The sequence below is a fragment of the Panthera tigris genome, chromosome D3 (assembly GCF_018350195.1).
Source record: "Panthera tigris isolate Pti1 chromosome D3, P.tigris_Pti1_mat1.1, whole genome shotgun sequence".
NCBI classification, from domain to species: Eukaryota; Metazoa; Chordata; class Mammalia; order Carnivora; family Felidae; genus Panthera; species Panthera tigris.
In genome coordinates this window covers 91,416,746-91,432,784 of record NC_056671.1, presented here as the reverse complement: position 1 = coordinate 91,432,784, position 16,039 = coordinate 91,416,746, and the positions used below count along the sequence as shown (strand labels likewise).

The 16,039-nt window shown below is 52.0% G+C and overlaps 1 protein-coding gene across 6 annotated transcripts in view; it reads right to left on the bottom strand.

Moving 5' to 3' along the window:
• Positions 1-16,039, bottom strand: part of ZNF236 (zinc finger protein 236) — a 106,896-nt gene continuing 90,857 nt past the window's right edge. For 5 of the 6 annotated variants that reach the window (XM_042962868.1, XM_042962869.1, XM_042962870.1 and 2 more), the window contains 5 exons: positions 8,920-9,054; positions 6,253-6,450; positions 5,307-5,436; positions 3,289-3,465; positions 1-2,526 (listed from right to left, as the gene is read on the bottom strand). In XM_042962868.1, coding sequence (XP_042818802.1) covers positions 2,402-2,526; positions 3,289-3,465; positions 5,307-5,436; positions 6,253-6,450; positions 8,920-9,054 — 765 coding nt within the window. In that variant the 3' untranslated portion in view covers positions 1-2,401. The remainder of the gene's footprint in view (positions 2,527-3,288; positions 3,466-5,306; positions 5,437-6,252; positions 6,451-8,919; positions 9,055-16,039) is intronic. The other variant, XM_042962867.1, reaches the window with a different exon arrangement.

Here is a 16,039-nt window from a genome sequence, read left to right as displayed (position 1 = left end):
TAACTTCATTTTTTATTTATTGTTATTCCAAAGCAGGTACGCTATGAGGAGATATTTCTAAAAATACAGTTATCTGTTCTCAAAACCCTGGTTATGCAGGAGGCTAGAAATCTCTTGTCAGAAGACATTTATTAACCAGTAAAATATAAAGATCAACCTGTACTCCACCAAAGGTTCAAGTGAAATTATGTCTTTACAAAACCTTATATTTTCAAGGAATGTTTTGCAAAGAAGCAGCTTTTATAACTAGGAAGTAAATAAAAATAATATATTAATGTCTTGTGTTTGCCTGCTGAGTTAATAAATCGAGAAAACTCACAAAATGAATTATTGATAGATTGTTCCTCATTTTCTTTGACGAAAATAAAAGTAGGCTTTAGATTCACCTGGTAAGGCCTTACGTAAACAGGCAGTTCACCAATACAGTTCACTGAACTACGCTTTCTGTACAAGTAGGAATCAAACCCTTTTAGACACTGTCCTGAGAGATGACATTTAATGCTACAACCAAAATAAATAACCTAGCGAGAACAAAATTTTTTAAATGCAATAATTTCAACTTTGGAGATCTCTGTTCACCAAAATTAATCAACATTTCTAAAATATTTTAATACAAAATTATAAAAGAAAAGTGCATTAAAAGCAGAATCTTTAAAACTCTGGCACAATTACAATTATTCTGAATATATGGACTACTGCCGGTACACAATGACATTCAAGGAGAACCTCAGGATATAGAAGTCCAGTATCACAAGAATAAGTCAAATAAGGCTTTTTTTTTTTTTCCTTAAAAAAATATACAATACACAAAGCAGTTTGAAAAAAAAGTAATATTATTTAACAGTTTTCTGACTTAAATATTTTCACATAACAAAAGTTTTTATATCACCACCAATATTACTTATATACATATGCCCAAAGTGAACAACAACAACAACAACAAAAAAAAATCAAAAGATGCCCTTTGAAAAAATAACAGTGAGAATGTCTCTTTCTTCAGGAATCTGAAATGAGCCCGTCTCTTAATATACAAAGTCCATACAATATTTATAATAAAACTGCTCTCTTCTGAAACCAGGGAGGCAATGAGAGAAAATAAAAGCAATTATTTTTCAGGAAGAAAAAACCAAAGGCAAAGCAACCCCACCTTTATGTTACAATGAAAAGATACCCATTTGTGAATATAACGAATACAATACTGATCTGAAGTGCTCGCAGGGAGCTAAAAACTCTGACGCTCTCTCTGGAATCTGGGGACTAGAGCTTCTATTTACAAAATATACTGTTCAGCCACACAGAGGCCCATATATCTGCGTATGTACATATGTATTTATATATAGAACATATAAATAACTCTGAAGGAGAAATTCACATGAAGTAAAGAACTTTCCATCTTTGGAATGCTGTAGGAGCAACGCACACTGCCCCCCGCACGGGGTGGGATTTGGTTTGGGACGTGTTCAATGTGGCACCATTGATGATAGTAAAGAATTCCCTGAAATAAAAAATACACCTGCTTATGCGTGAAGAGAAAGTCACGGGGCTCGTACGGTCCTTACCTTTAATCTACAAATGCACCTCTCAGGCGTCGGGCTGGGCAGGGCCACGGCGCCCTCACCCCCGGGAGCCAGCTCTGCCCTTCCCTGCTTGTGACGTATGGCTTGTGCTTTCTGCAACCGTCTAACCCGCGTACCTGGATGTCGACTAAAGAAGCAAGTGCAGCCCCTCCCGTGAGGACGGTTTAATCCTTCTCGGCGTCGGGTTTACAGCCCCCCAGGTTTCTGCCCCGATGCTGTGTTCCTGTAGCTAATGGTCAGACAAACGTAATGCGGAGAGAACTGGTCCAGCCAGCTCTCAAGGAACTAGTTAGATTAACTTACGGTAGACCAAAAACAGTCCATTTCTAACTTCAAAATGCACAGAGGAAAAGAAATGGAAAAAACTTCCCTGTGTGTTCTGACATTTTTCGAACTTCATGCACCTAATTTTATGTGTGTTTTATAAGCTCTGCTTCTTACGACAGAAAGCATGAAGGAAACTATCTTACTTTTTCCGTGGTAACTTTCGTCTTTGCCAATACAAAGACGTCACACCACGAGGACAGTGAGATCCAGTTAAGTTCTGTTTAACTAGATGCACTGGCCGCCGAGTAGAGGGGGAAACTACCTATCGTAGTACCTGAGCTCAATGATTCGTAGACAAATGACGGCACCGCGTTCACACCGTCCCCGGTTTTTTCCTCTCAGTCTCTGAAAGACAATGATTCTTAGATAATTTTATAACTGAAACACCGCGGTGGTAACATCCTTGACACTTGGAGCTTCAACACGGACACTCCAAGCGCTCTGTTCTTCCGCCACATGCGACTCGAGGGACGGCCGTCCAGGCGGGGACGGGCGCGTCAGAACACGCCGGCCAAGGCCTGCCACTCGCTCGCGGCCTCCTGCACCACGTCTTCCAGCTGGAGGGTCCGGCTCAGCTCCTCCGCTCCGGGCTCCTGCGGGGCCACGGGCTCCTGCACGCTTCCTGCAGCACAGACGGGAAAGAGCAGGCGGGGGCTCGGCCAGCGGCACACGGCTGCTCACGTTTACACAGAGACGATTAAACAGAGACCAGGGATCTCTAAATTGGGTCGCTTTCCGTCCCACTGGAAAAATCATTTGAGCTGCAGCTTAAATAATTATGGGGGTGACAACTTCCGCTCTTGGAATGTGAATGAACGGCCCTTGCCGCGCACGCTCGCTGCCGGACGGTCACGTCAACGCGGGCCGTGGTGAGCGATTAATCACGAATCCCACCAATACGGCGGGCATGGCCTCCTCACAGGACGAGGAGCACAGAATGTTTGTGTGACAACAAAGGCTCCCTCTCTGGATGCCCCGCCCCAGGTGAAGGCCCGTCCCGCTGGCTCCCGGACCCCGCCGTCCTGAACAACCATGATCCCGAGACACAGAAGCACGGGCCTCCCGCTCAGCTAGCAGTGTCCACGGTGGCCGTGGCGAGGCCATGTGCTCCCCTTGCCTCCCTGGCACAGCCGGGTGCTGTGCGGGCCACCAAGGACCAGGAGGGAGACGGGCCGGGGCGGGGGGCAGGGGGGAGACGGGCCGTGGGGGGGGAGGGGGGGCGGGGGGCAGGGGGGAGATGGGCGTGGTGGGGGGAGGGGTGGGGGGCAGGGGGGGAGACGGGCCGTGGTGGGGGGGGGCGGGGGGCAGGGGGGAGACGGGCCGGGGCGGGGGGGAGGGGGGAGACGGGCCGGGGCGGGCCGTAGCAGGCGGGGGCGGGCCTTACCGGTGTAGCTGTGCGCCCGCTTCATGTGCAGCTTCATGTTGCTCTTCTGGGTGAAGCCCATGACGCAGTAGTCACACTTGTAGGGCCTCTCGCCCGTGTGCTTCTTCATGTGCACCTGCAGCGCGCTCTTCTGGTTGAAGGCCTTCTCGCAGAGCGTGCAGTGGAACGGCCGCTCCCCTGGGGGGACCACACACGTGAGCGCCCTCCGGACGCGGCGCACACGGGAGCGCCCCCCTCCGCCCCCCGCGCCGCCGCGCCCGAGGGCACACACGGGGAAAGCGTCCTGAGCAGCCTCCACAGAGTGCTAGGGCGAATGTACCCCACAGCGAGACCCAAAATAAAGGCTGAATCAAAAGCTACTGCAACTCCTAGAAGCATCTGGAAATAAAAGGAGAACGCCCGTGGCTTACACAAAATGTTGCTGATACACCTTAGGCAGTAAGGCAAGAAAACATTAAGCAGGCGAGAACATCAAAACCACTTAATTAAAAGGCTGATTTATCTAGTATTTTCTCAAATGCCATTTTAGCTGCTTTTGAGTTAATGCACAAGCTGAACACTGAAGGCAAAGCTTCCATGTCGGCCTCCCGCGGCCAGCCCGTCTGGCAGTGGGCTCGTCTCCAGTGCCCCCTCCGGCCCGCAGCCCTGCCCCTCGCCGTCCCTGCCTCTGCCCCACACGCCGGGCCACCGCCAAGCCCCCAGGGCACGACCCCTTCCTCTGGGCCTACAAGGTTCTTTCCCGTGGACTCTGCACGGCTGCCTCCTGGTCAGGGGTCTGTCCCTCTCCCGGCCCGGCCTTCCTGGACCACGTGTCAGCAGGAAGCACCGCGCGGTGGCTCAGAGATCACCTGCCCTGCATGCTCCCAGGGTGTCACGCCAAGTCCGTCCCTGCTACCCAGCGGCCGAGACACAGGAGGTCTCAACCACGGTTCACCGGTGCCAGGCAGAGCCGTGAAAGGGCTCCGACGCTGTCCTGCCGTAATCCCCGGGACTCTGCACGCGAGGACGTCGTACCTGTGACGGTGCTCCCTCACACACAGGGAACCGTATCACAGACGTCATTACAACCACCGGTGAGGGGACTCGGGGGACCCAGAGGGGGGATCGTCCCTGTGGGCCCACACACACCCTGCCGGAGCAGAGGCGGCCGCAGGGACCGGAGGCTGCACGGGGCTCTCCGCTGGTTTGCAGACGGAGCGCCCGCGGGACGGGGGGCGGTCCCGGTCAGCGGCACGCAGCGCACGGGGCGACGTGCCAGCAGCGGGCTCTCCACGCCTCCGTGCGCACCCCGCTCGTTGGCAAAGCCCCTTAGCGCGTCAATACACGAGCAGGTAGGGCATCGCTGCTTTTCACTCCCACGCTGCCGAGTGCCGGCCTGTGCGGACCACCGGGGACGTCCCCGAGGACGCCAGAGCCCGGGGCCGGCCAGGGGCACCGGAGGGCGCAGAGGCCTCGTGGGGGGCGGTGTCGGGGCTGACACCTGAAGAGGAGTCAGAGGAGGCCGGGCGGAGGGAGACCTGGAGGCCAGCACAGGTCGCGCACAGCAACGCCAGTCACGGGACAGCAGGCGCAGCTGCAGGTCCTCAGAGGGCACGAGACGGCCACGTCCGCCTGCCCCCCAGGGTCTCCACCCGGCCGGCGCGGAGGCAGACCAGGCCTCGGCGGAGCAGGGAAGGCGCTGAGGCAGAGGCCGCCGGGCCGGGTCAGGGCGGGTGGCGCGTCACGGGGCGGGAGAGGCAGGGACAGACCCGAGCAGGCTCAGGTGGGGACAGGACGTCCGCACAGAGAAGCCTGAGGATGCAGGGGAAGGGAAGGAAGGGCCCCCGAATGCGGGCCCAGCCCCGGAGGACGCAGCAGCCGGCGCCTCCCGCGTCGTGAGTTCTGTGGTCGCCCAGGAGACCACAAACTCCGTGGCCTGCGGAAGCCAGCGTGCCAAGTGAGCGACGGCAGCGTGCAGGCCCAGCTCCACAGGGCACGTGTGGCGCGATCCCCTTACTCGTCGGCGGCGCCCCGGTTACCTGTGTGGATGCGGCTGTGCCGCTCCAGCTGGCTGGGCTTGGCGAACGCCTTCTCACAGGTGTCACACTTGAACACTCTGGGCTTCTGGGAGCTGAGGGAAGGGCCGGCTTGGTGCGTCTGCATGTGCTCCTGTTAACGACCACACAAGACACCTGGGGTCACGCCGGGACCACAGACCTGTGACAGGAAAGGCAACTCGGCCACGGGATCACGGCCGCGGCACGGCCCACCCGGGGCCCCGCCCCGCGGGTCGGACACAGCAGGCCGACCCCGCCGCCCTCGGGCACCAGCTGTGAGGCTCTCCAGGGCCTCTGTCCTCCCTCGTTGCCCGTGACCTTGACGGTTTTTAGGAGCACCGCTCAGCTATTCTGTAGCATGTTCGTCAGCTGAGAACCGTCTGAAATGTTTCCCGTGACGGGACCGTGGCTCTGGGCTTAGGGGGTAAGGAGGTGTCTCGGTCCCAGACTATCAGGGGCACACAGGCTGCTCCATGACCGTGACCGTGGACAAGCTGCAGCACGTGGCTGACATCTCACCTGTCAGCCCCTCCCAGGCACACTTAACTCTGCTTTTCGCGCATCCTCGTGCGCCCTGGGGAAGAAGGAAGGAGGAGGGGACGCCACGAGGGCGGTGTCCAGATTGCTTGGGTTTGTCTCCTCTTCCTGGCCATTAACTTCTCCAAGCACATTTACGCCCGCGAGGACTCGCGGGGATTTATCGTGCGCCGTGGGTTATAACCCAACGCTACCTCATACCTTTTCTTGCTGCAACTGTTCCAGCTCTGGCCGCCGGGAGCTCTTCCAGAGGGTTCCCGGGTGCCTTCGACACATTTGTTACCCTTTTCTTTCCACCGGTGAGATTCGGGACTTCCACCGAATCGCGTCGGTCACCCTCGGAGGGGGTGGCGGTGCTGGGGGACGGCGGCCGGGCCGCAGGGGAGCCTACCTTGAGGTGAGTGGCGCGCTTGAAGGCCTTCCTGCACACGGGACACACGTGGATGCGCTCCCGGCCGTGCACCTCCTTGCTGTGCTGCAGCAGCATGGCGGCCGACGCGAAGCCGCGGCCACACTCCACGCACTGGTGCAGCCGGGCCTCCTTCTCGGGCGGCCCGCCCTGGGCCAGGCTGGCAGAGACGTCAGCGACCTGCGGCGGGGCCGGAAACCCCGGGCGTTACTCCACGGCTGCGGCTCGCAGCAGAGCGACAGAGGCACCCTCCGACACAGGCACACCCAGCCCCGAGCGTCGTCTGTCACCCTAGGGGGGGCGGCGGGGACCCAGGCATCCTATCTGACCGGCCCGCTCTCGCACTCGGGGCAGAGTTTAGAGAACGGAACGCGGTTCCGCACACATGACCTCCCAGGTGCAAATTCGGCTCCCACCTGACGTCCCGGCTGCTCTGGAGAGAGCTTCTCCACCCTGTCCCTGGCTTCCTCGTCTGGTCAACCGTAACTATCAGGGCTGGCGACGGTTCGATGAGGTAACCCATGAAAGGTCCTGAGAATGACGCCTGGCTTACAGCACGTACTCAGGAAATGCTACTCGTGATGGTAGTTTTAGCAGAGACAAGTATAAAGGACACTGCCCCCACAATGCTGCTGCCTTGGCTGAAGATCTTTTCAGCAAAGTGCAATATAAACAATACTTAGTAGAAGGGGTTTTTAGCTTTTGATTGGATGAGAGCATTTTCTCCAAACTTTAACCACAATGAATTAGGTTTTCAAATCATGTTAATGGGATGCTATTAGCACCCGGAGAATAAATAAAGCCAGAGGAGTTTACTACTCACTTTTATAAAAAAGACTTTGGTTTTGCAGGTGAAAACTTATATAGAACAATTTAGTGGAAGAAAATCAGAAATAGTTATAAAGATAATTGATGGGATTTTCAACATTTTTGTTCTAGTTTATCAAGTACTTTTTCATAATACTGTAATATACAGAAGTGGATAAAATTTAAACACCTAACAAGAAAAGATTTCTACAAGGTGCTCTAATATTATTAATCTGTGCTGTAATAAAAAAAAAAAGAATGGAATGAAAAAACAAAATAGAAAACATGAGAGGCACAGTTGCGTCACATGCCATAAATAGGTGTCACTTTGTGGTGTCTGTTAGGGGTACACGTTTCTACATGTGACGGTGTGTGCAAAGCAAAGAAACAAGGACGCACTGTGTATTCAGATCAGCGCATAAAATATATTTGTTGTGAGTCAAAAAAAAGTCTGAAAACCCCTGGAATAAATCAGACTCAAAGCGCCTGCGTGGCTCAGTCGGTTGAGCGTCCGACTTCGGCTCAGGTCATGATCTCGCAGTTTGAGTTCGAGCCCTGCATCGGGCTCTGTGCTGACAGCTCGGAGCCTGGAGCCTGTTTCAGATTCTGTGTCTCCTCTCTCTGCCCCTCCCCTGCTCGTGCTCTGTCTCTGTCTCTCTCTCTCTCAAAAATAAATAAACATTAAAAAAAATTAAAACAAAAACAAAAACAAACCACACGATTAAAGCAAATGATGCAAAAAGTGCAGTCCCTAAAACAGACCCTGGGAGCTAATGGCGCTGACGTGCCTCCATTCCTCCGCCGGTCCTTCCCAGTAGCTATGGTAACTGGACGCCATCACAAGACATGAAGACTCGAGGCGGCGCCCTATCGCTGGGACCACAAGTGAAAGATCAGATGGGGAGCCTCCCCAGGCCGTCCTCCACGGGCAGCACAGCCCGAGAGCCCCGGAGACAAGTGGGCTACCATGACCCCCGCTGACATGCAGCTGCATGAGGCTGACCGTGTCTCAATTCTTCATCACAAAGGAGTCCTTGGGGGGCGCCTGAGTGGCTCACTTAAGCATCTGACTTCGGCTCGGGTCATGATCTCATGGTTTTACAAGTTCAAGCCCCACGTGGGGCTCTGTGCTGACAGCTCAGACCTGGAGCCTGCTTCACAATCTGTGTCTCTCTCTCCATCTGCCCCTCCCCCACTCGTGCTCTCTTTCAAAAATAAAAAAAAATAAAAAAAATAAAAAAGGAGTCCTCATCCCATTGAAAGGCCAATGAGAAATTTTCTTGAAAACTTACTTGCTAAAATTGCATAAAATGTAATGCTGCTTACAGTCAGTATTTATTATCTGTACTTTAACTTTGAAAAGTTTTAAGGAAAGAGTTTTTAGATTCTTGTATATTTAGAACTATCATTCACTAAATCTTAGACCCTGAAAACATGCATTTTGAGTACAAAACTGGTCAAATGACAAATAGGTCATGCAGACACATATAGGTGTGATGCATGAAAAAGTATAAGCAGACTTAAAACAATCAGCAAAGGCTTGACAAGAAAACCTATGAAAAGAACTAAACGCAGGTAAACGGCCGAGTGAAATCGGATCGGTTGGCCAGAGGAATAAATTTACAACCAGACTCACGAGTTGTTTCTACCTGACCCTGCAATACGGAAAGCCCACCCAACAAGCAACATATCACCGCCCGGACGAGACCAGTGTCCTCCGCTCACCACTGGCTGCCCCGCAGCGCCCACTCCTCATCCCTGCTCGGGTGCAGACGGCCCCCCCAGAGGGACCAGCCCTTCCCGGTCCGTGTGCGTCAGCACCTGGGGCTGAGTGTGACGTACCTGGTAGGCGATGTCTTCGCCAGCAGCGGAGGAGGGCTGGGGGGTGTGGCTCACTAAGATGACCTGTGGGGAGCCCGCTCCCCCTTGGCCGGAGAGCGAGGGATCCGTGAGTAAGGCTGGGAACTGCTGACCCTGCTGGAGACAGACTGTGTCAGAGGCCGTACCGTTATCGAACCCAGGAAGAATTTAAAAGATCGCTTCGGGAGCCGTTACTGTGGAAAATGAGCTGGCAGGCCCTCGGAAACAACCACAGAATCAGCAGGTGACCGGGCAGCTCCGTCCCAGGTATCTGCCCCAGGGAAACAAAGACGCTTATGTACGAACATTCGCGGCAACCAAGAAGGGGTTGTAAACCGAGGTGTATCTACGCTTTTTTCAGCCACGAGAAGGGTGAGCCGTGGAAACAGAAGACGCTGAGTGAGGGGGGCCGGTGCAGACCCACTCATGTGACGCGTCCCAAACAGGTGCGTCCACAGAAGGGGAGAGCGCCTGGTGCTTGTCAGGGGCGGGGGAGACGGCGAGAGGTGGGCAGGGGTGACACGGGGGTGACTGCGAGCTGCTCACGGTGCCACATTTCTGAGGTGATGATATGTTCCCGAACTAGATGTGATCATGTGTGTGCAACTCTGTAAACATACTAAAGACCGGTAGGTTGTATACTTTAAGTTGAACAAGTGAACACTACAGCACACACGTTATATCTCAACAAAGTTGTAAATATATATATATATCATAAGCACTCGCGCTTAAAAACACACATTTGGGGGGTGCCTGGTGGCTCAGTTGGTTAAGCATCTGACTCTTGGTTTCAGCTCAGGTCATGATCTCGCGGTTCACGGGTTCAAGCCCCACATGGGGCTCTGTGCTGACAGCTCAGAGCCTGGAACCTGCTTCGGATTCTGTGTCTCCCTCTCTCTCTGCTCCTCCCCTGCTCATTCTCTCTCTCAAAATCAACTTTAAAAAAAAAACCCAGAACACCACACATTCCATTTTGCTGTGGCCCACCAGCTCCTTTGAGCCTTCCCCTGCTCCAGCACACCTCCCACTGCGCCCGGCGGGCCGACCGCACACGCCAGCGCGGGAGCCACGCAAACGTCGCACACACACAGCGCGGGCTGCCGAATCGGCACAGACTCCGACACGGCCGACCCGCGATCAGAACGTGTGCGCGAAACACAAGGATTCAAGAGCCAACACCCACGCACGAAGGGGCCAGGAGTCTCCAAGAGAACTTGGGTCGTAAAGAACGTGGCCCGTGTCACAGGTCCCCCACGGCTGAAGACAAGGGCTGTTCTTGTGTCTTTGGGACACTGCGCGAGCTGTGCTCCAATGGGGCAGAGACTTGAGCAGGGGTGGGCGGTGGAAAATGGACTGAGAAGGCAGTGAAGGAATTTTAGGTCCACTTCTTGTGGAAAGACACTTCCCAAGGCACACAGGGAAACAGAGGCAATGGGGCAGAACATAAATTTACAAGGACATCGTCATAGATTCTAGACAAAAGGAGCGTCTTAAATTGATTTGGATTCTCTGCTTTCTGCAGGCACCTTTACAAAAAAACCAAAATGATATTTTAGGTGTCTCCATATATCAAATTTTTTTACACGGACGTATTTTGAAAAGTTCCGATCTACATCCACAGAGCTTCCCGCTCGCTATCCCCCTCTGGTGGGGAAGACGCTTCGATACGGCTCCCTTCAAGTACTGGTGACTCCCGCACCGTCCGTGGTGCCTTGTCTGCGGCCGGCTCTGCCTGCCCTCTCGCCAAACCACCCGATTTGGGGGAATGGCATCGATCAAAATTCGTCAATTCCCATTTCGTAATTTTACCCGTCAAAGACAAATGCAACTGCTGGCCAGAAATTCTGATTCACCTGAGAACCAGCGTTGGCTCGGTAAATCCATATACTCTCAAAGAAAGCTAAGGCCTCTGCGATACTCAGCTCCTATAGGGTTTTCGAGGAGAAATCGCAGCTCCTTTTGTTCCGAAGTGACAAAATTACAGAAGCGAGGGACAGATGAGCAGTTGTCAGGGGAAGGGGATGCAGGAAATCAAACGTGAGGGACCTCGTGGGCTGGAACTTGTGGGATGGGAGGTCCTGTGATACTACACCGGCAGCTTCACAAGATACTACCACTGGGTGCGCCGGCTCCCCCCGTATGTTTCTTAAAACTGACGACGAGTCGGTAATTATCTCAAAAAGTTTAATGAAAAGAACCCCAAACACACGTAACTTACTAGCTTATCGTTGGTGGTTCAACTGCTAATATTAAGTCTTCCTAACGTATACACCCTGATTTAAAAATCAAGCATTCAGGAGCACCTGGGTGGCTCAGTCGATCAAGCGTCCAACGTCAGCTCAGGTCACAATTTCGCAGCTTCTGAGTTCGAGCCCCATGTCGGGCTCTGTGCTAACAGCTTGGAGCCTGGAGCCTCTTCGGATTCTGTGGGTGTGTGTGTCTCTCTCTGCCCTTTCCCTGCTCCTGCTCTCTCTCACACACGCTCAAAAATAAATGAATGTTAAAAATTTTTTTAATATATAAAAATCAAGCATCTAGTAAAATAAATGCTCAACCATCAGCCACACTCATGAATGCAGTGACCTGAATCTGCTAAAATGACGCCATCTGAAAGTCATTTCTTTTCGCTTCGCAGTATTGCTTACAGTGTATTTTTTTGCTATATTTGGCTCGCACTGTGTTGGAAGTTACAGGAATTCTCGCTCTCAAGCACACGTGGGTTTTGCAAGCACCTGAACACTGCTGGGCCGAGGGCTGCAGGAGAGTCACGGGGAGGGAGGGGACCACTACCAGACTCCAGCCCCACCCACTACTACTGAATCAACCCTGCAGGACGAGAGCCAAGGATTCTCACGTGCAAACAAGTCTGGGAAATACTGCTGCAAAATTACCAAGAGCTGCCACACTGATGGGTGAGACTTGGTACGACGGCAAATCTGACTCCCTGTCAGGTCCCTCTAAGTCAACCTAATTTAATATTCCCATGTGCTAATCTCACCAGGAATATGTTCGTAGCAGCTCATGGCCTCAATTCCCTGTAGAACTCTTAATGAACTACAATAAACCCTGCGCCTCAATGAAAATGCCGCGAGAGTTAGAACAAGCCAGGACCAGGACGGGACACGCACAGGAAGGAAGCAGAGGAGCTGGAATTAGCAGCCCGGGCTAAAACAAGTCCCGTTGCTTCAGAACCGGCTGCTTTTCACATCGAGAGTCTCCAATCAGACTTGTCAGTGTCCGCTTCACCCCACTGTCAAATTCTGACTTCTTATTAAGACCCGGAAAACCACCTTTACATGTCTAACCACTAAGTTTCCTATGTTTGGTACCGGGCCAGTTATCTGTACTAATAGAGTTAATAAAAGCCAAACGAACAAACAAGAAACCAAAACCCACAAGAATTCATATAAAATAGAATTCCCATCAAGAATCAGTTACTTCTTTTTGTTTTCAGAATGCTGAAGAATCACTCTGCTTTCTTGAACAGAGTTTTAAACATATGCTTGCACTTATTTCCTTATAAAACTGTCACACTTAGGGGCGCCTGGGTGGCTCAGTCGGTTAAGCGTCCGACTTCGGCTCAGGTCATGATCTTGCAATTCATGGGTTCCAACCCCGCATCGGACTCTGTGCTGACAGCTCAGAGCCTGGAGCCTGCTTTGGATTCTGTGTCTCCCTCTCTCTGCTCCTCCCCTGTTCATGCTCTGTCTCTCTCTCTCTCTCTCTCTCTCTCTCTCAAAAATAAACACGAAAAAAAATTTTTTAAAACAAACAAAAAAAACTGTCACACTTAGCCACCTAGCGACGACACACCCTGGGCCTGATCCCCACCCCCACCAACAACAGTCCAACATTTGGAAAGAAAACCTAACTTCAGGTTTGCAGTTGAAAGAGCAATCTTCATAACCCACCAATTTTTCTTTTAATACTTCCCCTAGCGGAGTAACTACAAAGTCACTTCTTAATCCAAGTGTGTGTCACATCACTGTATTCTAACTTTGGCTTCAACACATTATATTTTTCAATAAACTAATTCTTTTCTGTCTCAGAATGATCATTTACCCCACAAAATATTCTTCTCTAGTTGGGCTAGTTTCAAGTTTTAAATTACGATTAATCGTGGTCTTAGATAAATGTATTCGTCTCAAAGATTCTGCTACGACAGACTCAACTTCGACCCTTGGCTAAAAACTATTTAACGATACGATGTAAGTAAACTACTTAAGACCACCTTTTTTTGTTTTGAGAACCATTTTCTTTTGTGGACTTTATAAACAGACACAGAAAAATAGAAAAATGACACTCAAAAAAGTGTATTACTTTTTAAATATACTGCCTCCTTAAATTGTAATTCACGTGTTTACAATCTCGTGTCCTTCCCGTGCCTTTAGGGGGACCCTGATCTTCCACGTGCTGTGTGACTTTCACCTGCAGACAGCAGCTCCTTCTCACTGCTCTCACTTATTTCCTCACTGAATTCAAGCAGCACATGTTGTGAATAGTCTTAAGGGACTAATATTAAGCCATTCGGCTTTTGCGTCTTAGTGACTCTCGCCTGTATGCAACACTTACTGCTAGAACGATTAATTTCTCACAAATACCTTTGATTTCCAGGTCACATTTTTATAGTCATAATCGATCCTGATAATTTACATATTTATAGACACTTCCATAGATGTTCACTGACCTCTTGACAATGATGGTTTTATTTGTACAACAATTCATTACACTTAGAAAAATTACACTCCTAAAGCTAAGACAGGTTTGCTCTGTTTTTCTTTTCAAATTTTCAGTTTTAAATCATTGTGAATCCAAGTTTGGCAGCTGACAGGAAAGATTCAAGTAAAACCACAGAATTTCTCTTGGAGATCAGTAATACTACTGTTGCAGAAAACAAAGCGATCTAATTTAACCAACAGAAAATAAACCCATAATCAGAAAAGCAAATGGTTCCCTGGCTCTTTCTGATCAAACCTTACCCCACCCCACAAAAGTCATTCAAAGGCACTGAATTTCATTAAAATCTGTACCTTGAATAGTTTTTACCTTACGCTACTTCCGGAACTACGTGGCTAGAAGTGCACACGGGGACACGGCCCGGGGGCTGGAGACAAATGCAACACGACGGCAGTCACGTCGCCGAGGCCGAGCGCCGGCCACAGCCGGTCAAGGGCAAGGCGGCACCATGCGTAGGTCAGGCTTTGAATGGCGACCACGATACAAGGTCCTGTCTACAGCTACCACCGTGTGAATATAAAATCGGCAGCTTAGCAGCAAGTCAAAGGTGGAGCAAATAAACTAAGGCCCTTTATGGCATCGTGGACCTGGACCGGCAGTCTGTTCTTCGCAGAGTTAAGTGCGTAAAAGGTACTTTCTGCGCAGCCTCCTTCCCCACCCGCCCGCCCCGGATCACGGATGACCCGAACCCAGCCCTGTGACGGACGCGCTAGAATCAGGGTAGGAAATAACAACACACAGCGATTCACCAGAAAACAATCAGGCTCCCTGCATCCTGCATCTAGAAAGAAAACACAGCACATGGACCTCTTAAGACGGCTACCCCCTGCCCCATATATGTATGTATGTAGGTTCCACGCCCAACACAGGGCTTGACCTCACAACCCCGAGATCGAGTCTGATGCTCTACCGACTGAGCCACCCAGGCGCCCCACCCCACAACAGATGCTAATTTTCAGGTGCCCCCCCCACATCAGAATGCTAATTTTCAGGCCCCCCCACAACACAATGCCAATTTTCAGGTGCCCCCCCCACATCAGAATGCTAATTTTCAGGCCCCCCCACAACACAATGCTAATTTTCAGGCCCCCCCCCCAACAACAGGATGCTATTTTCAGGCACCCCCCCCCCACAACAGAATGCTATTTTCAGGCGCCCCCCCCCCACATCAGGATGCTAATTTTCAGGCACCCCCCCCCCATCAGAATGCTAATTTTCAGGCGCCCCCCCAAAACACAATGCTATTTTCAGGCGCCCCCCCCCACAACACAATGGTATTTTCAGGTGCCCCCCCCACATCAGAATGCTAATTTTCAGGCCCCCCCCAACACAATGCTAATTTTCAGGCGCCCCCCCCACAACAGAATGCTATTTTTCAGGCACCCCCCCCACAACACAATGCTCATTTTCACACGCCCCCCCAACAACAGAATGCTATTTTCAGGTGCCCCTCCCCCCCACATCAGGATGCTAATTTTCAGGCTCCCCCAACACAATGCTATTTTCAGGCGGCCCCCCCCCACAACACAATGCTATTTTCAGGCGCGCCCCCCCCCCACATCAGAATGCTAATTTTCAGGCGCCCCCACCAACACAATGCTAATTTTCGGTATTCAGAAGGGTGACTGTGTCATGAAAACAGGTGCTGAGTAACACGTGAGAACACGTAACTGTCACACGATGTGAGCAAGGACTGGCTGCACAGAACTCAGCAGGTGCCCCCCCCCCCGCCCCCCCCCGCACAGCGCCCACCACACGCTTTTCCACAGAAGGCCACTCGGTGAGGATGAGGTTCACGGACGCTGGCTTCCAAGTGGCCCTCCCAGGGGGGCGCCCGGGCAGCGTCGCCACCGCGTGCGTGTCACCCCGGGGGCCCCGACAGGGCCACTGGCCAGCAGCCCTCGAGCACTTCGCAAGCGCGACGGCCTGTGTTCCTACGGCTGGAAACTGGCTCAGCACTGGCCAGGGGGCGAGGCGGGAAACGTCCCTCTTTTACAAATGGAAAGAACTAGAACCTAGAAGAGGGAAGTCCGTTTGCAGAGTCAAAACAGCCAGCGTGCGCCTGGCATGACGGGTCCGGGACACTGTCGCCCCGGGGGCCCGGTAAGTACCCTTCCGCACAGGGCCGCCGGGGGGCGGAACGATGGTGCTGCCCGAACGCGCTCTGCGTCCTAAGGGGTTCGGAGCCAGGGGGTCAGAGGGAAACTAGGTTCTCCTTAATTACCTTCGTTCTACCGTATCGTGGCTTTTCCAACTAAACGGAGACGTGCTGCGGTGTCCCAGCTCAACGCACTATTCAAAACGCACACCTGCAATCCAGCACGGCCACCTGCTGACTCATCGAAGGACACAGTGACTGAGAGCG